The following is a 19,979-nucleotide window of genomic DNA, read 5'->3' as shown; positions in this document are numbered from 1 at the left end:
CGGAATTGATAGGGAAGGCTCTCGAAACTCACAAGTAGGCCCCCACTCCAAAACCTCTGGTGAGTCGAGGAGGGCGCCAGTCAATTTTATCGATTCGGAGAGGCGATCTACTGTAACTCCGAAGAGCCCGCTCACCAGTCCCATCGATCCTCTATTGTGACCTTTCTCTGGAACCCAGCAGCCTCTCCGTCAAGTTCGTCGAGCCTTGGTGCGTAGCAGCTTTCTCCTTGACGCGCACCAATCCCAGCCTCCCCCTCTCCGTCTAATCCACCACCCCCTCCGGCAGCACCGAGATATAGTCCACCGGGGCCGGCTCCTGCCCATCCGGCACACCCACAATCTTCAACACATCCCCCTTGGTGACCTCCACACCCCTAAACGTGATCCTCGTGGCCGTTTGCCCATCGATGTAGAACACGGGCGCCTTCCCAATCCGATACTCCAAGTCCCCCTTCCACTCCCCCACCATCTCCTCCCCAATCCACAGCTCCCACGTCGAATTCCCGATCGCCAGATCATAATAATTGACCGCCACATCATACCGCCCGCTCTCCCACCTTTCCAGGGCCACACTCGCCGCCCCCCTCGTGCTATTATCGCTCGTGACGATACAATACCCGCCCGACGCCGCCTCCACGGGACTGACCGCGTACGGCACATACCCGTCCAACGCCATATCCTCGGCCTCGACACGATACGCATGATTCCCGACCCTCCCCTGCTGGTCTGCAATGCCGCTCTTGTTGTGGTAAAAGTTATTAATGCTGTCGCGCCACACCAGCGCGTGGCCCGCCTGGTACTCGAGGCGGAAGCGCTGGGCCTCGAAGCGCTCGGCGTCGATTTTGCCCTGCAGGCGGGACCACTGCGTCGGGAAGGTCTGCGCCGTCGCACTGCCGGCGTAGTGCGCGTCGTAGAAGTGTTGGATTACGGTTTGGCCCGAGCGTAGGCGGTAAGTGTAGGGGACGTGGTGGAACCAGAGGAGGAGGTTGTCGGGCGTGGTGGTGGGGGATTCGTACTGGGCGGCGATTTCGGAAGGGTATTGACCGGAGAAGCCGGTGCCGTTCCAGACCTAGGGGGTGAGATGTTAGATGGAGGGAAGCAGGGGGGGCTTTGGGTAATGTGAGGAGGGGGGAGGGGTGAAATGTACCGTTCTGTCCATGCCGATTGTTGTGGCGTCAGCGCGGGTCCATTGGCCCCAGGGGTTGCCATCTTGTGAGGCCGGGTTGGGCCCATAGTGGGCGTTCAGAATGTCGGTGAGCGTCTGGATGCCCAGGTTGCCGGTGTAGTTCTCGTACGCGGGCCAGGAGGCCATGGACATGTCAGCGATGGTGTCGATGACCTCTTGGTCGTGGCTGAAGGTCAATTTGGTCCAGGTGTTGAGCAGTGCTTCGGGGGACGAGGTCGGATCCCACGCCATCTTGCCGTAGGCATAGAGATTGGACATGGAGAGGTGGCTACCGAGCCAAGTCTCGTTCAGGCCGACGTTGACGACGCCGGCGTAGCCGCCGAGTTTGCGGTTGAATCGCTGGCCGTTCAGGATCGAGGATAGGGGCGAAGGCTGGGAGTCGACCCGCAGGTCGAAATCGAGGAGCTCTTTCCACATTGGTGGCCTAATCATCGAAAAGATGATGTTAGTAAGGGTTCGCGATGTTGAGAGTATGGTTGCCATGAGCTGTCTTCCTGAGCTGCTGGAGGGCTCCTGCTAAACCCAGCTGGGACCTGGTTGATCTGAGATGGGTCAAAACTTACAGATAGACAAGGTGACATTGCTGTCCGAGGTACTCTTGTGTGATCTGCAGCTCCACCGTCACGGGAGTTTTGACGAGATGCGTGAACAGCGGACTGACGGGTTCGCGGACTTGAAAGTCGATCGGACCTGGGAGGCGTTAGTGAGCCGGAATCGGGAAGTGAGACGTCGAAAGGTATCGAGGCTTCTCCTGGATCACCAGGGTGTCCTTGAGACACCATCGTAGAAGGGCCAACATTGCAGCCGGGGTTGCCTCCGATTCAGGTCTGGGGGGACTACTAACCATACTTGATTTGAACGACCACGTTATCTTCAAATTGGTCATCAAGGCCATCGAAGAACTCGACGGCCGCATTAGCACGATCGGCTTTCCAGTTGAGTGTTTGGTTGAGACTCTCGTGGTCGTACACAAAGGCCCTGAACATGATGATACCGCCATGGGGCTTGAGGGCTCGAGCAAACAGGTTGGCGCCATCTGCAAGCGTGCGATTGTACGTGATTGGTCCCGGCTGGCCTTCCGAGTTCGCTTTGACGAGGTAGCCGGCGAAGTCTGGGATCTTTTCGTAGATCTGGTTTGTCTTGTCGTTCCACCACTCCACTACCGTGTCGTTGAGAGGGTCGAATGTGTCCAGACCGCCTAGAGCCTCAGGAGATGCGAAATAGAGGCTCAAGCCGAGTTGTACGCCATATGGGCGGAAGGCATCAGCGATTCTGGCAACGCCATCGAGGTTCGTTTCGTTGAGTATTGTCTCGTTTGCGTTTCTAGTCCTTGTTAGAGAGCGTCCGGAGGAGTGGAGGCTGAACGACGTTGGTGGCAAAATTGAAGCATTAGGGTGGACATTCAGGGATAACATCGGCTCTGTGAGGTGCTGAGAGTACTGAGACATATCCCAGACTGATCACCAAGTATTTCCAGAACGTATGAACAAGAATCTCGAGGACTTACACGTTGTTGACGATGACCGCATTAATGCCAATGGAGGCCAGGAGTCGGGCGTACTGAGAAGCCCTCGTGAGGTCGTCTCGCACCACCCCATCCCAGAAGAAGATTGAGTGTCCACCATAGCCACGCTCGATGCTGCCGTGCGTGCCGCCATCGCGCAAATTATCTGACCCCGGATCAGTATACAAGGACAAATTGATTGCGACCGGTCTAGCCGAGCTGGGACTCACCCCATTGATTGACCCAACGAATCGGCGCGTCAGGATTGGAGGCGAAGGCAAGTTCGGTTACGTTGCCTTGGGCCAGCAGTTCCAGATAATGGAAGGCTCCATACAGGGCACCACGCTCGTTTTGGCCAAGAATAAGCGCCTCGCCTCCCACAGTAGACATATAGAACCCATCATCGACGAGCTCGGGAAGCTCATCAATGCTGCCGCCGGTCTCAGCGTAGCCAGCAACCGTGCCAACAGTCACCGAAGGTCCGTCACCACCTTCGTACTGGACCGTGCAGTCCTTGCCGAAGATACCATTGATTCCCTGCTGCAACTCCTGACCGGCCGTGTAGACTGGACTGATTTGCGAGTCGTTCAGAGCTACGACTATAGAGGGGATAGAGCCATGGTAGCTCTCGGCGTCCGGTATAGGTGCATAGCGAAGCCAGGCATCGATTCCAGTCTCCGCGGCAGCAAGTCCGAGAGGCAGGAACAGAAGGATGGCCAACATCGTTAGGGCAAGGGACGCTTCTGGTCGATGAGCTCTACGGACATGCTCTCGCGAACATGCCTCTCGAATATATCTTACATTTTTCTGTCAAGAGCTTTGACTTGAATTTTGCCGGCATGGCGTGGAGCTCATAGCTTCTCTGGGATGGTCGCAGTGCTTCTGCGGCGCTACATGGGCGCAGTGACCGGTGGCGGGTCGTTCCATTGTGTGAGGGATGAGGTCAGTCTTGCATTTAGACTGGTCCGGGTATATTCAGGCTATATGACAAGGATCGGCGTGCGGGGGCATATTGCCTTGGCCGTATGGGGTATCAAGCTTGCTGTGGGGTACCAGGGCAGAGTCAACGATGGATAATACCAGCAACTGGCTTGCCCCCGTTGGAGGTCTCGGAGGTCTCTGTGCACGCCCGCAATCAGCTAGTCGCCTCTACGGGCACGGAAGGGCACCTGGTAGGTTCGGAGTCCTTTGCAGGTGACGGCAAGCCGCTGCCCTTTTGAGAGAGTCCCGCGGGGGTTTTGCGTGATGACTGATCCACGGGAAAACGCTTGTCCGTTGAAAAACATGCTGTGAAAGACAATGCTGCTGGTCGACATCATCTCTCTTTCGAAAGTTCTTCGACCAGCTTGTCGATCTTCCTTTTCCTCGTTGCCTCAGTATGTGTTGTCACAATCGGTAACAGCGCCGAGTATCTCTCCATGTTCTTCATGCCGTCCAGTCGCTTCTTAGCTACTGGCTTGCCCCTTAATGCTGCCACCACTTCGTCAGGTATAGTCATGTTGCTTGGTCCTGCGTAGGCCCGCTCCCATCGTCCGTCTTCCTTGGCCCTTGTCACCTCCCTCTCGCCGCGCTCTCTCATCCGTCCTTCCTCACGCAGCCTAGCGACGTGCCCGACGTTGATAGCCGACCACAGACTCTTCGCGCGTCGTGGCGTGTAGCGCTGTATAGATGTAAATGCGTCGAGAGATTTGCCTTGGCTGTCGATCCAGCCACTACACAAGGCTTCATCGAGAGCCTGGGTCCGCGTCAGGCTTGTTGGAGACGTGGTGCCCTTCTTGGCTAGTACAAGCCAGACACCATCTGAGGTATTTTCGTTGTCGTCAAGCCAAGCGCGGAAAGCAGATGCGTCTGTCAACAGCAGCTGTTCTTGAGTTACGGGACTTATGGTGGCGGCGCCTTTCGGAGCTTTCTGCGCGAGTTTCTTGGTGGCTGGGCGCGTGATAGCGCTTGCTTTCGCGGTCTTCGGTGCACGACTACTCGTAATGGAGGCTTTCTTGATGCCAGTAGGGACAGGTGTGGACGTCTGCTGGAGCAGTCGCGTGGACTGTCGACGTACCGTATCAGCCATTGCCCTAATCGGTAGAATCTCCAGGATGACGCAGAAAGCACTCGATACGATGTCCGATCCAGCAGATGGCACTGCTGAACTGAAGCAGTCGTAGTTCTTAAAGGCAGCATAAGGTCAAAGACGCGTCCAGCGATGTGGAGTCCGCCCCAACGGCAAGGTCTTGGCGTCAAGTGTCCTACGGTCAGGTTTGAAAGACACCATTGCCAGAGATGTCATTCAGCACTCTCCACATCATAGCTGGGATGCTTTCAAATATCGGAAAGACATTCGCGAGAGGATATACAGGTGCTTGCCCCAAGTAGGTACTGCAGGTTCTCTGATCTTACCTCATGAGCCCACGACCCCGCAGAGCATAGGGGATATTGGAAAATATCGCATTGACAGCGAGATATCAGCAGCGTCAGCGGTGCAGTGAAAAGACACCAGACGTCGCTGGCCATGTCCGGGAGGCCTCCTCATGTGTTATAGAGCAATCAAGAGTAGGGTCCACAACCTGAGTCCACCATTTCTTGGCAAAAGGCGTCAGGCAAACACAAATGGCGAAACATTCCGATGGACTTTGTAGCATTGATTCCTTACTGTATTGAGAGAAACCCTTAATTCAGCCTGCCAGGACTGCGCGTACTATTGGATAGCAGGCACACACGTTAAGAAAATCCCTACTCCACCATCCCTGGGTCCACCATCCCCATACCAGCGGGTGGGTTCTCGGACTAAGATTTGGTCTCGCCCTCCAGATCCAGCTTTTCCGCCGCCGCCTCTGAGTCGGTAAAGCTGTCTCCCCTGTCCCTTGCCTCCTGTCGTTCTTGCCTCTTCTGGCCCCACAAACATCCCGCCGTGACGATGCCCAAGAAAACACCCATACAGATCATGGCAATACTGCCCTCGTACCAGTCTGGCGCCTGGGTCGCGTTGTAGAAAATGATGCTCCACCACATGTAGACAGCGACCGAGAACATGTTCATGGAGGCGAGCACAACGGACCGCTTTGCGTCGTCATGGCGTGTCAGGTCATTCGCCCACGCGAACATAACCGTCTGACCCGCAAATTGCGCGCCGTTCAGAATCAGCGCCACGAATCTGGCGGCGTCGGACGGTGGATTGAGCATGAGCGCACCGCTGATGATGGCTGTAATGGTGAGGATAACTCCAACGTGCCACCGGTTCCTGGTATTGAAGTCGCTATACCAGCCGAGGAGCAGGGTGCAGACGATACCAAATCCACTCTGGGACGTGGGAATGTAGTTGACTTGTTCCACAGAGTACTTTCCAGTGGTCCCGAGCCAAATCTGGAATATACCATTGGTCGACCACATCTCTGTACTGCTGTTGGCGATCCAGAGGGTCACAAACCCCCACCATTGCCAGCTAAGGAGCACGCGCTTGATGAGCGACCATCCCAGCACGCCGCGCTCCTTGCTGACCTCGGGAAGGCGCTCCGAAGCCAGGACTCGTTCCTCGGTGTTGAGATACTTGGCCTTTGTGGAGGCTGGTGTATCCGGGAAGAAGAGCCAGCCGTATACGGCCACAGGCAAAGTGATGAGAAAATCAATCACGAACAGCCAGCGCCATCCGGCAAAACCCGACTTGCCGTCCAAGTTGCGGTAGATCGCGCCCTGCAGAATTCCGCTGAACATGGTTCCTGCTAAACCAGAGCTGGTGAAGATGGCAGTGCGCTTGCCGATCTCCTCGGGCTTGTACCAGCTACCCAAAATCCAGTGAACGCCAACGAAACAGCTAGCTTCGAAGATGCCTTGGAAGAAACGTATCACCATGATTTCCCAGGGGTGGTCCACAAAGGCGGTACCAAGAGTGAACATGCCCCAGGCGAAGCAAGTCATCGGGAGCCAAAGACGCGGGCTGATCTTCTGCATGATCAGATTGTTGGGGATCTGGCCCAGTAGATAGCCGCCGTAGAAGCAGGTATTGATCTGGTTAAGCTGAGTGCCTTGGAAGTTGAGATCCTCGCGCATGCCGGAGACATAAGCGTTGTTGAGGTTGGCGCGGTCGAGGTAGTTCACCCAGTACTGTTGCATAAGTTAGAACATGATAATAGAGATGGGATACTCGCAGCTCCCGATCAAAAGCGGTAGTCGGAAACCCTGGGGCGAACATACCATCAGACACACATAGGACATGATGAAAGTGTCAATCTTGACAATGAGGCGACGCTCTGTCTTCGTCGCCGCCGGCGCGCCCCATACCACAGTGCGGAGTTGAGTAAGGAACCCCATGACGTCGGCGTGCTGCTATCAACAGCAGAGAAGCGCTCTGCTTGGAAATTCTGCAAGATAAAGAATTCAAGGGAGACAAAAAGGTCGCTTCAGCGCTTTTGCGTACCACACGCGACTATATACGCAACCAGGCCAAAGTGCAGATGGTTATCAACCCCATGAACCGCGCCGTTGAACTCGAAGCTGGCACGGAGGTTCTAATCCTCTTCTGGCAGGGAATCAAAGATCAAGCCATTGGCTGATAGGCACCTCCCGCCCTAAGTCAACGCCTCCAAAGCTTTAGCAGAGCCGATCCATTCCCGAAAGAGCACAGCGACGGCCACGGAGGCTTTCCGAAGCCACGAGTTCGATGACCCTTATCCGTTGCACTGGGGTAGCATGCCCGAGATATATAGTTTGAGAAATTGGTACTCCGTACATGAGTGAGAGTGCCCCACGATATTTATCAGTGGATACCGAGTACTCACCCTATGCCTAATTGAAGCGGTCCAGAAATATTGTGAAGCGTGGCGGGTGCTCGTGCCGATGTCGGCTACTGCAACGGTGACTCCACCTGATTCTTCGATGGCCAAGGCAAGGCTGAGAGCTCAGTCTTGGGAAGACATGGTCTTGTACCAAAGCAATTCGAACTGAAAGTAGCTCGGACGCTGTCCTGGTGATACGTACGCTGCTTTCGGATCCTTCAGCAGATCCTGTCAACAGTCCACAAGTCGTTCCGGGTGGCCGCCTCGTCGCCTTGCCTTTTTATAAATCCGTAGCCTTGGCGCGCGGAATGACGAAATCTGCAGCCTCGCAGTCGTCTGATCAGCTCGACATTTTCTCGGACGCCCGCGGTTTACTCATCAACCAGCCTGACTCTTCTACCTTTTCATAGCCAGTGATCTTCATTTCTATTGCAAGCAAGCGCTCCTACCCACAAAACTAGCCCAACATGCCCGTCCTCACCGAAGTGACATCCGATACCCAATTCTCCTCGCTCATCCAATATGCCAACCCCACCACGCTCCTCATCCTCTATTTCCACACCCCCTGGGCGGCGCCCTGCGCACAGATGAAGACCATCTTATCCACATTGGCCTCCACATACCCGTCCGAATCCCCCTTGACCTTCCTATCCATCAACGCCGAAGACCTACCGGACATCAGCGAGTCGTACGACGTGACCGCGGTCCCCTTCCTGGTCCTACAGCGCGACGGCAAGACTCTTGAGACCGTGAGCGGCAGTGACGCCACCAAGGTGCGCGCTGCGGTGGAGAGGCACGCCGGCCCGGCTACGGGCGCAGGCGTCGGGGCTGTCGGTGGTGCCAAAGCGGCGATCCCGCCGGCGCTGGCTGCGGATCCTAGCGTCGCGCCGCAGAAGGCGGTCGGTGAGGCGCAGGCTAATGGGGTGGCGGGCGCGAGTGGAGGCGTCACGAAGGACCTTAGTGGGTATGCGCCCAAGGAGGGTCAGGCCCCGGCCGATGCAGGCGCGGGGAGTAAGGAGGAGTTGAACACGAGGTTGGAGAATCTGGTGAAGGCGGCGCCGGTAAGTGCAACACGGTCCTTCAATATAACCACGGATATGCCTTGCGGTGGGACTCAAAGCTGACGGTGGATGTACAGGTCATGTTGTTCATGAAGGGCACGCCCTCCGCCCCGCAGTGCGGGTTCAGCAGGCAGCTGGTCGGCTTGTTGCGCGAAAACCAGGTGAAATATGGTACGAACTCCTTCCCCACGAGACGCATGTTCCGGAAAACTCTCTGCTAACGTGCCAACAGGCTTTTTCAACATTCTAGCCGACGACGACGTTCGTCAGGGTCTCAAGGAGTTTTCGGACTGGCCCACTTTCCCACAATTGTACACTAATGGCGAATTGGTCGGTGGTCTGGACATCGTCAAGGAGGAATTGGAGACGGATCCAGATTTCTTCAAGGAGTTTGCTGCCGCGAAGGCCCCGGCTACGGCTGCGGCGTAAGGATTGGAAGGGCGTGCATGCATTGTTGAGTGGACATAGATGACGCCGCTTGATAGGGGTACGACTACAGGAGTGATAATGAGTATGACTTACGACGAGACTTGACGACTTGAAAGGAGGACTCGATCAAGATTCCAAGTCGTGCATGCAACAGTGTCTACAATCTCTGATTTTGTTTGTGGCTGAGATATAATCCCCAGCTAGCCCCGGTCTTCAGCCTGCTTTACGCTCGCTCGCTTTTACGTGCAGTGCAGAAGCGGAGCTCATGTCGACAATCGACAATCGAGTCTGAGCGCTATATTGATGGTGCGTCCTCTGGCATCAGTGATCGCAATTCTTCCGCCTTGCTGACGAAATCTTGATAATCTAGGTAAGCGCCACGGAGCCATCGATGGCCGCTGTTGGTGTTGAAGGCTTTCCTCGCGTGCACGATCCGCAAGTTGTCGAAGATTGCGCAAGTACCGGCCGGGAGCTTGGTCTCAACGCGCAGACCGTCATTCTCGAGAGCATCGGAAAAAGCTTTCATGGCTCCCTGGCCTAGCTCAATCTGCCGCCGGGAACCTGAAAACGCCAAGTCGAGATTTGAGGAGATGAACGGTGGGCTCCAGTAGACCCTGTCAACCGTTCGCATCAGTTGGTAAGTCTGGTGGTCGACTTTTTGGGTGAACCGTTTCTTTTTTTCCGGCGCTGTGGGGAGGGTCCGTGATACCAGGTTCTTGGTGTCGAAGTAGGAGTAAGGCCCGTTCTGGTATCCGTAGGTGATCTGTTTTCCGAGCAGTTGTGTGTAAAGCATGGGTTTATGCCGTGCTAAATGATATAGGGCCTGGAATGTGTCTGCGAAGGCTGATTCGCCACCCTCGCAGGTGTTTTCAATACAGTGCAATAATTGGAGCCCTGGTGGCTCCTTCATGTACAGAAGGTCCATATGGAAGCCCAGATACCGACTTGTGTATGCAACATTTTCCGCGTTTGGTTTGGAACGCACGTCCCATGTCTTCCCATAGAAGGTATTGCGAAGTAGTGCAATTCGCTCAGCGAGTTTGCTGACAGAATCCTCGTCCGGCGGTACGTCCCTGATGAAGATCAAGCCATATCGCCACAGATAATGCAAAGCTAGGGCAAGACTTTCTGGACTTGACATGTAGTCGTCATACGGAATTGTGGTTTGCTCCAGAGGGAAGCGTTTGCCGTTCCAGAGTTGTTGGTACCGGTCATACATTCCTCTGTTTGCCATTTTATGCGAGATGACTTCGGCCTTTACCTTCCCGACTGAATACACAGAGACATGGTCAGAATCAAAGCCAGGGGCGTCTTTAGACCACTGAACAACATGGTTCCCGTGCTCGTCTTGGTGGTGATTGCGAATCTCAATGTCCTTCGGGATATAAGCAAGCGAGAAGTTTCTCTGCCCATCGCTTGGGTCAACACATTTGTTGCACGTACATGCCTGGCGCAGGTACACCGGGCTCACTGTGCATTTACCAGTGTCTTGATCAAACAGCGTGCCGTTCATTAGCCTTGTACGATTGTGCCTCTGCTCCTCAAAGGGCTGTTGCTGGACAATGGCGATTGGTGACTGTTTGGCCAGGGTTTCTATTCGCCGACGACCATATGTGAGAAGAGGGTCCCTGTGCCCGGAAGCTCGACGCAACTCGTGCGACAGCTGCCTGAAAACCCGCATGCTGAGCCAAATACAAGTCTTGAGCACTTAGGGAGCTATGGGTCCTGTCTCAGGCTTGGACGGCAACGAAAGCGGCAAAAACTATTTCGCGAAAGACGAAACAGAGATGTGCTCGTCCAGCTCCGCGAGACACTGGGCAGTACCTTACCTCGGTTGACAGGAAGCAAAATATTCAGGCTTCGAGAAGCTTGGTACATAGTAGGTCCAAGGCAGCTACCGATGATGTCGTTTCAAGGTTTCTCGCCCCGCCAGAACTACGAGGCAGGAGCTGATACGGCGAAGCATTGAATCCTTCTACGCACTGTCTTGGCAAGTAGCCATGACATACCTATGCCTTGCATGCCTTTCCTGAATCACCTGCAAACGCTATCTCATCGTTGCCTTGACCCTGCACCTGCACCCTCGGCTTCGTCACTGCTGCCTACCTTGTCACTCCGTATCCAACTGTACGCAGCAGTCTCTTACACTTTCCCTGGCTCTTCGCGGTTCCTCTATCTTGCCGTCGCGCCCTGCTCCACAGCCCACCTCGCCATCCAGCGCTTACCAAATCCATCCATTCCGCCCTTCACGACTTCTGTTTCGTGTACTACCTAGACACCAGCCTAGCCCTACCAATCTATTGCAGATTCACACTCTCTGTCCGCATCTGACACCAGACTTCGCACGAGATCGCTTCCGTCGTTGACGAGGAGGAGTGATGAAAGATGGTGGAAGCTGAACCTGGAACTCCCACATGGAAGTTCACACAGTGCTTCGGCGACAAGGGTGAGGTAGATGACATTACCGAAGCCGACATAATATCCACCGTCGAGTTCGACCATACCGGCAATTACCTGGCCACCGGTGACAAGGGCGGCCGCGTTGTTCTCTTCGAACGCAATGAAACGGTATGACACGTCCATGTATGCTGCAGATCTATCACTGATGGCATGACAGAAAAAGACTTGCGAGTATAAGTTTCACACTGAATTCCAATCCCACGAGCCCGAGTTCGACTACCTAAAGTCGCTCGAGATCGAAGAGAAAATTAACAAGATAAAATGGTGCCGCAGGCAGAATGCTTCCCATTATCTTCTCTCGACCAATGATAAAACCATAAAGCTGTGGAAAGTATTCGAGAAGTCGCTCAAGGTCGTTGCCGAAAACAATCTGTCCAACGAAGTCACTCCGGCCGGCGTGCCCGGCGGTGGGGCTCCCCGAGCCCCAAAGTTCAAAGATGCGTCCCAGCTCAAGCTCCCACGCATGACACATCATGACACAGTGGTTGCCGCCGTGCCACGCCGGACGTATGCCAACGCACACGCTTACCATATCAACAGCATTTCCGTCAATAGCGATGGCGAAACTTTCATCAGCAGCGATGATCTAAGGATCAATCTATGGAATCTCAATATCCAAGACCAGAGTTTCAACATCGTCGACATCAAGCCCGCAAATATGGAAGAGCTTACAGAAGTTATCACAGCCGCCGAATTCCACCCCCAGAGCTGTAACTGGTTTATGTATGCCAGCTCCAAGGGGACGATCAAGCTAGCCGACATGCGCGAGAGCGCCCTATGTGATCAACATGCCAAACGTGAGTTTTGACTTTTTTTTTAACCTGTGAGCACACTGACCGCGAGCAGAATTCGAGCAGGAGGAGGATCCCTCCTCAAGATCCTTCTTCTCCGAGATCATATCTTCTATTTCCGATGTCCGCTTCTCCAATGATGGTCGTTACATTCTCTCCAGAGATTATCTCACTGTCAAGATCTGGGACGTCAACATGGAGCGTCAGCCGGTTAAGACAATTCCCATCCACGAACACCTACGGCCGCGTCTCTGCGACACCTATGAGAACGATAGCATCTTCGACAAGTTTGAAGTTGTCTTCAGTGGAGATGGCAGCAACGTGATGACTGGGAGCTACAACAACAACTTCATGATTTACCCCTCCGATCCAGATGTTGAGACGGAAGTTGTTCTCCAGGCCGATAAATCGGCTTTCAAAGCCAAGAAAGTGGGCGTGCCTACGCCCATCAATGCCACCAGCCCGAATGGCAACAAGAAGGGCAGCTCACGCGCCGGCAGCCCTGCAGCCACGACTGGCCAGGGTAGCCGCATGCGTAAGGAAACTGACGCAGACCAGATCGATTTCAACAAGAAAATTCTGCACATGAGCTGGCATCCGTTCGAGGATAGCATTGCGATCGCGGCCACCAACAATGTGAGTATCTGGACCCGCTCGGACTCTCATTTGTTACTGTCTCTTTCACCCTGTGCGCTCAATGTCGATCCTGGCTCTCCGTCTCGTTATTCGTCCGATTGGACGCTCCTGTCGGATGCGTTCGATGAGGTTGATGAAGAAGAGACCGAGACCGAGGACGAGGCAGAAGCGGGCGAGGTGCGTGACTGATCTCTCGGGCATTGGCTGATGGCATTACTCGCAGCTTTTTGTGTTCTCGGCGCTCTAGAGGTCTAGATCCTAGAGTGTTGGCTCACTTCCCCGACTTTCCCTACGAAACGCATCACAGATAGACTTAAGACGAGAACAGATGCTTGCATAGGACACACGGGAAGAGCCAGGCACGGTCTTGGTGGGGAGAATGTCGTCAATGGCCGAGTGGATATTTGGAAGGGCGGAAGTTTGCCCAAAAGTTGTTGATGGTGAGCCATGCTTTGCGAGTCAGACACAGCGAGCTCAGCATGTGTGATGACCCATTTGATGGTGTCGATGTTGGTCGTCATGGTGTCATCAGTCGTCGAGCACGTCCACGGCTGTTTGAAGGGCACTGATCGGTGGGGCTTATCGTGTCACAAAGCCCAAGCTACACGGGGCCAGCGCTCCCTGTTTCACGCAGCAGAAATGAAATTGCATCAAAACCATGAACATGACCATAGATGGTGCGAACGTTGGCTGTTGTTTTACAGGACAAACCGATCTGGCTTGCGGGTCTGAATATTCCTCTCGGATCTTCGCGTTGCAGCATACGTATCATCTCGTTCACTCATACTCATCATCAGGTGGGGGCCGACTCATGCCGCTCCCAAACGTCTCCAACCCTCGTTCACCAACCTGACCGCCCTCCTTTGGGCTGCCGGTGGCATTGCCACCATTGACATTGACTGCCTCCGCGTTTCCACCATTCTGCTCTCCACTGCCGCTACTCCGCGCCTGCTGCTCCTCTTGGAGAACCCGCAGCTCATCCGCACTCTGCTGCAGACTCCGCTGGATATGTTCCTGGCGCGACTTGACCTCCTGCCTCTCGACCTCGATCTCCGCGAGGCGTCTCTCGATGCGGCCCTTCTCGACGCCGATGGCCGCCATGCGCTCCCGCAAGCCCGCCAAGCCCACGCTCAGCTTCACGACCGGCGTTGTCTCTTTGGGCTGCTTGGGCCGGCGCTGCTGGCGCTTTAGGAATTGGCTGTTGGCGGAGGCGGAGGGGAGGCCGTAGGCGGTCTGCGCGAGCTCGTAGGCGTGGTGGCGCGCAGCGTCGTCCGAGTCGTAGCCGCTGCCGGCCTCGTCGTCGCCGCTGGAATCGCCATCGCCGCCCGAGGAGGCTTCGGCGGCGGCGATCTGTGCGCGCATCGCTTCGCGGGCGGTGGCGGCGTTGTGTCGCGCGGACCGCGACGTCAGGTTCAGTGAGTCGGTCGTGATGCGGCCGCGGGGATCGGTGTTGTCGTTGACGAAGGAGTCGAAGCCTTCGGCGATGTCTTCGTCTTCTGGCACGAGGCGGGAGTCGGATTCCTTGGTTGGGGCGTGCCAGGTGCCAACCTGCATGCGTGTGGGTTTGAACTCGCCGTCTGAGTCGTAGGCATCTAGAGGAATATAGTCTTCTGAGTTCGGGTCCGTGGTGGAGGCTGGAAGGGCGGATTGCTCCTGGGCCAGGCGTGCGCGGCGGGCTTTGCGCTCAGCGATCTCGGTTGCGGAAGGGATTGAGGCGGAGGCTGTGGAAGGTATGGAAGCGCCGAATTTGGACGCAATGTCGATAGTACGGTTGTCGTGTGATTCCGGATCTGAGGTTGTGGTGAGAGACAGGTCCTTAGGTGTGGAGGGTGTGGAGTTCCGCAGCTCGTCAAGAGCAGATTTGTTGTAGGAGGGCCGCGCATCTTCTTCTCGTAGCGAGGTCTGCTTTAGGCGGTCTTGTAATGAGGTTGAGATGCCGCGTTTGGACGGGCGCACCACTGACGGCTCATTTTCTGAGGGAACAGCGCTGGAGTCATTATCCTCGTTTCCAGGGTCGAAGGAGACTCGTAGTCTGGATTTCTGTTTGGCTGCGCCGGGTCGTTTGACAACCGGGCCGGTATCTGCAGGTCGAGGTCAGCTAGGCGCCGACTGTGGATGGGTGTCAGAGCCGCTGTATAAGCATATAATGGCTATGACTTACCTTCGTTGTCTTGCGCGTGGTCTGGGTCATCTCGGACTACACGCTTGGGCTTGCGCCGGGCCTGAAATAGTGATGCCATGTCCAGTGGCGTTGCATACGAGGCAGGGAGAGAACTCCTGTGTGGTGAGTGTAATATTTGTGCTGAACAAGACAGCTCCGGGAGGAGTAGGTGTCGTTGTCAGCTTCATAAAAGAAAAGGCACATAGAGAAAGTTCGACGTTGCTGGCATTGCGTCGGTGCCGTCATTTGAATTCTAATGATCTATTCTCCACCACCGCCTTGGTTGCCTGCATCATCCGCTCTATTGGTTATACTCTCCATATAGAATGAACCGCAGCTCCTCAGAAGCACCAGCTGACGTTATGCGTTCCCGAGGGTTGACCATAAGCATTCGCTTTTGGATCAAACTCAGCAGCGCGACTCTCTTCGCTGGAGCATGAGCACAATCCTTTAGCAAGTTGATTCGTTCCGTCACAGCTGGATTGACCTCTGTCACAAATGGCTTCGACTGGCTAGTGTCATTGATGGCGGGCTCCATTCTGAAAAAGTAATCCGCTGTGAGTGACAAGCCATACGGATGGCTCTGATGCCTCCTTGATTGAGCGAAGTGCAATCGACCGTCGGGCCCTTCCACCGACCAAACGATACATTCGAGCATTAAGCAGCCAAGACTCCAAACATCGACAGCCTGTGATTGCGGTTGCTCCAGTGCGCTCTCTGGGGCGGTGTATGAGCCGTTGCCTGCACTGAAGCAGGTGGCGCTAGCCGTAGCAAGACTGTCGAAGAACTGACTCGCCCCGAAGTCTGCCAGTTTCAGTGTACCGGGCATTGTGTTGTCCAAAGCTTTGTAGAACAAAACGTTGCTCGCCTTGATATCGCCGTGTATCCCAAAGACAGGATTCTCTGCTGTGCCGAGATGACAGTGAACATTAGTCAGTGCCTCTGCAAGACCAAACATCTGATCCTCGAACCACTTTTCAGCGGCTTCTTGAGATCTCAGAGACAGAGATGGTGCAACTGGATGGCCATGCCCCCAGAGCGTCTCTAGGTCGGCGATAGCCCGAAGTAGGATAAGATATCCCCCTTCTTCATTCTCAAAGCTACCCACGAGTAGCACAATATGATTACTGCTCCTTTTGTTGCAGAGCTCGAGTGCAAGTCTCTCAGACAAAAAGTCTTCGTGCCGGTTGGGTTTTTTGATAACGTACTCGGTGTGATCAGTTGCGTCCTCGCCGAGTAGGTCCGGCCAGAGTCGAAGAAGCGTCGCCCGGTCCGTGTTGTATACTAGTGCCTCAGTACCACTATGAATAGTGGTACATGTCTTAAGAAGCCTGTGAAACACGGCCCTCGGTGGTGCGCGAAGTCTTGATGAACTCCGATCATTGGACATTAGTTTGGTCAAGTGGCAAGGAAGTCAGGCGGCTATTCCGTCCGATGAGTCCCTCTTGCCTGCGTTCGGCCTATCAGACCTTTCTCTGAGCTCGTCAATTTCGTCTTGGGTGAGCTTTCTACAGTGAGCAGGTAGTCTGAGCACCCAGGAGTCGTTTTTTAGCTCAACGTTGACCTTGGTATTGGGGTACTGTTTCTCCAGGAAGGTTCGCAGCACGCTTAGAGGTATGCGATAAGATGACAGCACTTGAATAGACATATTCGAAGCAAGTAGGACAGTCACCTAGGCCAGAAATACGTGGATCATAAGAAGCGTAACAGTCTCAGGTACTAGGTATGTTCAATAGAAACCGAAGGTGTAGCAGTCTAATTCTACTGCTAAAGGTACCCCGCGATCAGGCCCGTCCCGCGGCCCCACCATCCACCATGTAGGCAAACGCCTGACCTCCAGTTGTCACTCTTCGTATTATCACACCACGCTCTGCGAAGAGTTGATTTGTTTGAAAAGTTCAGCAGAACTTCAGACGACTAGCACAGCGTACACATCCAAGTAGCATAAAAGCTACAGGGTTCGCCAGACTGCGGTTCATAGTCCTTCCAATAAGTGTCTCCGAGAAAGTACTAGGACGTCTTTCTGCAGCAGCAGCATGCAGCCTGGCAGATTATGCAGGCCGGGCTGAAACCTCGCTAATCTTGCAAGCCTCGTACCTAGCTTATGACAATCACTGTTGGGAACACAGCTATCAAGGGAGACCAAAGAATGAACTGGGATGCATTTCATAGGTCGAGCTTCTCGCATGATCTGCAGAAGCACCTGTTCTTCTCCTCGAGACCAGTTCATGTCTTTGAAATACGAGGCTCGGCTGACGGAGTCGATAAACTACCTTCAATCACACGGGAACAGCTTCTAGACGACGTTGCAGTGGAAAACTGGCTCGCTACGGTATCCTTTTGTCACTGTTGCGGCATTGATGCTGATTCTGTGTAGCAAGCTAAAGACACGAGGCCTTGTGAGTGGCCCACATGGTCATTGAGGGTCTTGTACGTGCACTGTCTCAACGATCTGCTTGAGACTAATGAAACAGAGTGTTAGAGCGAGCTCCGGAAAACGAGCATGAAAAGAGTGGCCAATCCTCCGCCTCCAGCTTGAGCCACATTGGTCTCTCTATGGCAAATTTTGTCCGCCTGATCAAGGAGTTTGGCTTCCAGAAATCCTTCAGGCATACCTTGGAGCACAATGCGTTCATGTACTCCGCGCAACACCCACAAAGTTGGACCAAGGGATACTCCTTTCTCAGTAGGCTCAACCGATTCTTGCATGTCACTTGAGACTGAACACTTCAGGTTTCAACATACGTACAAATCCTGCGATGCTCCACGACAAGGCCATGACTCTCCGCTACGACGCCGAGAAGGCCTCGACCGCTGTCCTGATCCAGGGCTGTGTGGCCGCTGAGCGAGACGAATTGTACAAGTGGCTACACACCATGCAGAGATTCGCCGGTCACCCATTACTTGCAATAGCTCTGTTCTTCGAAATGTATTCCCGAGATCTACGAGAGACATATGACAACCTCCACACAAAGTACCTGGAGCACTTCCTGGAAACTTTCTCTACAGACATCGACCGTCTGAACAAATATCGACCCCACCTGAAGCATGCAACAGACATGTATGATGACCAAATGACTGCACAGGCAGAGATCTCGGCCATTCAAGGGCGACTCGCGAGGCTGATCGCGAGCATTGAATATGTCACAGACAAATCCCCCCCTGGTCCGAGGGGTGATTATATGCAGGAATATGGCGGCAAAATAAAGGATCGGCTTCTGGCGATGAGCGACGATCTAGACTATCTGCATACGAAATGCGCCAATACTAAAGAGGGCCTACAACTCTTGATCTCAGCAGTGGGGAGCATGAGTGCATTGGCAGAGAGCGAGATCAGCCAGCAGCTAGCCATGACAGGCCACCAGGTGTCCATTGCTAGCAAGCGTGACAGCACCATCATGAAAGCTATCGCTGTGGGTACGCTGACATTCCTGCCGGCCACTGCTATTGCCTCAATCTTTGCTATGCCGGTCCTCGACTGGGATCACCCTCCTGGTCAAGGTGTTGCAGGCCGTCAATTTGGGATCTACCTAGCTGTCTCTATACCGATGACACTGGTGACGTTGATGTTCCTGTTCGCCTGGATGAACATGGTAGATTTCGAGGCGGAGACGGCAAAGACATCCATTCGACCGTCGATACGACTTCGCTTAGGACGTCTGACCGCTGGATTGCTGCTCGCTCAGAAGCCGGCTATAAATAACGTTTCCAAACCTTGATAGAATCGTTGCGCATATAGCTAGCTCATTTTATCTAGACCCAGCGTGTCGGGTCTAAATTGAACCATGGCGACAGAACGGCAGGTGTCATTGCTCCCCTACATTGGCCATAATGATTGAAGTGGCCGGTTTCTAGTCCTGATATTCGGCTCTCAGCCCCGGCTTGGCCGAACTGGCGCAAATCATATGACCAAGAACCCCGTCTCGGATAGAGATAGGCGCAGCTATCCCTTAGTAGTCCTTAGCTTGGGAGATATGTGAACCAAGTCGGGGATGGGGGCAAAGTTGACCACCTCATGATCATGAGATGCACGCAATTGAGAGCATAAGATTGGAAGCCACTTCTTTCACCACGTTTAACGGCATGTTCGACTCGAAAAAGCACCGGAGCAGTCGCGATTCTCCCTGAAAGACTCACCCGGCGCGTACGTAAGGAAAAGATCAAGATTCAACATCGAAACAGAAAAGACACTTGATGCCCACAAGGCTGAAATTCAGCCTCCCCGAAGCGGGGACTCTCTACGGCCCCTCGGCCTTACCCGCGCCGCGCTTGGCACGAATATTTGGTCCGGACCTGTGAGGTTCACCCACTGCAACCTTACATCTGCTCGTCGTCCACGCCATTCAACTCCAGTCCCCTCCTCCGCCACCTACCTACCCTCACCCTTCCCGATCCCACATCCTGACCGACCGCAACCATGCCTCAAGCACAGCCCGAGCTCAAGAAGGTAACAACATCCCAACCCTACCTCTCACTCTGAGGAAACTCGTGCCCTCCCCTCTCTTCCCTGCCCTCCCAATCACCAACGCCCCCCTTCCCCCCTCTCCCCCTACAAGTCCCCATGCTAACCCCTCTTCTTTTCTCAATAAAACAGTACATGGAAAAGCGCCTCTTCGTACAACTCAACGGCGCGCGCAAAGTCATCGGCATCCTGCGCGGCTACGACGTCTTCCTCAACATCGTGCTGGACGAGGCCGTCGAAGAAAAAGCCAACGGCGAGCGCACCCGCCTGGGCATGGTGGTTATCCGCGGCAACAGCGTTGTCATGCTGGAGGCGCTCGAGCGCATGGACGAGAGACACCGCTGATGAGGAAAATCGCCGGCCCCTCCCCCGAAAAAGACTCAGGAAAAAAAATTGGTAAGCTGAAAAGGGAAGGGAATGGGAAACGAAGGAGACAGGAGATCTGTGAGCGTCAATGCCTGGCTGGGGGAGGTGCAGAGGTGGCGCGGCGCACCAATGTCATGGCGCAGAAGCTTTCACGAAG

The 19,979-nt window shown here is 54.5% G+C and overlaps 10 protein-coding genes across 10 annotated transcripts; 4 read left to right on the top strand and 6 right to left on the bottom strand.

Moving 5' to 3' along the window:
* Positions 1–262: 262 nt before the first annotated feature.
* HMPREF1541_01900 (alpha-glucuronidase A) lies at positions 263–3,413 on the bottom strand (the record flags this gene model as incomplete). The annotated part of the gene is made up of 6 exons (XM_008716256.1): positions 263–1,069; positions 1,148–1,610; positions 1,750–1,876; positions 2,031–2,509; positions 2,694–2,856; positions 2,921–3,413. The coding sequence occupies 6 exons, from the start codon at positions 3,411–3,413 to the stop codon at positions 263–265; spliced, it is 2,532 nt and encodes an 843-aa protein (XP_008714478.1).
* Positions 3,414–4,005: 592 nt separating this feature from the next.
* HMPREF1541_01899 (uncharacterized protein) lies at positions 4,006–4,758 on the bottom strand (the record flags this gene model as incomplete). Its single annotated transcript, XM_008716255.1, has 1 exon — positions 4,006–4,758. One exon carries the CDS (start codon positions 4,756–4,758, stop codon positions 4,006–4,008), a length of 753 nt encoding a protein of 250 aa, XP_008714477.1.
* Positions 4,759–5,471: 713 nt separating this feature from the next.
* HMPREF1541_01898 (uncharacterized protein) lies at positions 5,472–6,992 on the bottom strand (the record flags this gene model as incomplete). Its single annotated transcript, XM_008716254.1, has 2 exons — positions 5,472–6,785; positions 6,876–6,992. 2 exons carry the CDS (start codon positions 6,990–6,992, stop codon positions 5,472–5,474), a joined length of 1,431 nt encoding a protein of 476 aa, XP_008714476.1.
* Positions 6,993–7,923: 931 nt separating this feature from the next.
* HMPREF1541_01897 (Grx4 family monothiol glutaredoxin) lies at positions 7,924–8,946 on the top strand (the record flags this gene model as incomplete). Its single annotated transcript, XM_008716253.1, has 3 exons — positions 7,924–8,517; positions 8,595–8,688; positions 8,750–8,946. The coding sequence occupies 3 exons, from the start codon at positions 7,924–7,926 to the stop codon at positions 8,944–8,946; spliced, it is 885 nt and encodes a 294-aa protein (XP_008714475.1).
* Positions 8,947–9,241: 295 nt separating this feature from the next.
* On the bottom strand, positions 9,242–10,627 carry HMPREF1541_01896 (uncharacterized protein; the record flags this gene model as incomplete). The annotated part of the gene is made up of 1 exon (XM_008716252.1): positions 9,242–10,627. The coding sequence occupies one exon, from the start codon at positions 10,625–10,627 to the stop codon at positions 9,242–9,244; it is 1,386 nt and encodes a 461-aa protein (XP_008714474.1).
* Positions 10,628–11,331: 704 nt separating this feature from the next.
* Positions 11,332–13,022, top strand: HMPREF1541_01895 (uncharacterized protein; the record flags this gene model as incomplete). The annotated part of the gene is made up of 3 exons (XM_008716251.1): positions 11,332–11,514; positions 11,564–12,203; positions 12,253–13,022. The coding sequence occupies 3 exons, from the start codon at positions 11,332–11,334 to the stop codon at positions 13,020–13,022; spliced, it is 1,593 nt and encodes a 530-aa protein (XP_008714473.1).
* Positions 13,023–13,610: 588 nt separating this feature from the next.
* Positions 13,611–15,073, bottom strand: HMPREF1541_01894 (uncharacterized protein; the record flags this gene model as incomplete). Its single annotated transcript, XM_008716250.1, has 2 exons — positions 13,611–14,914; positions 14,995–15,073. The coding sequence occupies 2 exons, from the start codon at positions 15,071–15,073 to the stop codon at positions 13,611–13,613; spliced, it is 1,383 nt and encodes a 460-aa protein (XP_008714472.1).
* A 222-nt stretch (positions 15,074–15,295) lies between these two features.
* On the bottom strand, positions 15,296–16,384 carry HMPREF1541_01893 (uncharacterized protein; the record flags this gene model as incomplete). The annotated part of the gene is made up of 1 exon (XM_008716249.1): positions 15,296–16,384. The coding sequence occupies one exon, from the start codon at positions 16,382–16,384 to the stop codon at positions 15,296–15,298; it is 1,089 nt and encodes a 362-aa protein (XP_008714471.1).
* Positions 16,385–17,771: 1,387 nt separating this feature from the next.
* On the top strand, positions 17,772–18,713 carry HMPREF1541_01892 (uncharacterized protein; the record flags this gene model as incomplete). The annotated part of the gene is made up of 1 exon (XM_008716248.1): positions 17,772–18,713. The coding sequence occupies one exon, from the start codon at positions 17,772–17,774 to the stop codon at positions 18,711–18,713; it is 942 nt and encodes a 313-aa protein (XP_008714470.1).
* Positions 18,714–19,411: 698 nt separating this feature from the next.
* Positions 19,412–19,801, top strand: HMPREF1541_01891 (uncharacterized protein; the record flags this gene model as incomplete). The annotated part of the gene is made up of 2 exons (XM_008716247.1): positions 19,412–19,441; positions 19,589–19,801. 2 exons carry the CDS (start codon positions 19,412–19,414, stop codon positions 19,799–19,801), a joined length of 243 nt encoding a protein of 80 aa, XP_008714469.1.
* Between the last annotated feature and the right edge of the window lie 178 nt (positions 19,802–19,979).

The sequence above is a fragment of the Cyphellophora europaea genome (genome assembly GCF_000365145.1).
Source record: "Cyphellophora europaea CBS 101466 unplaced genomic scaffold supercont1.2, whole genome shotgun sequence".
In the NCBI taxonomy this organism is placed as follows: Eukaryota; Fungi; Ascomycota; class Eurotiomycetes; order Chaetothyriales; family Cyphellophoraceae; genus Cyphellophora; species Cyphellophora europaea.
The sequence above is the reverse complement of the archived record's forward strand: the minus strand, read 5'-3'. Positions and strand labels throughout refer to the sequence as shown.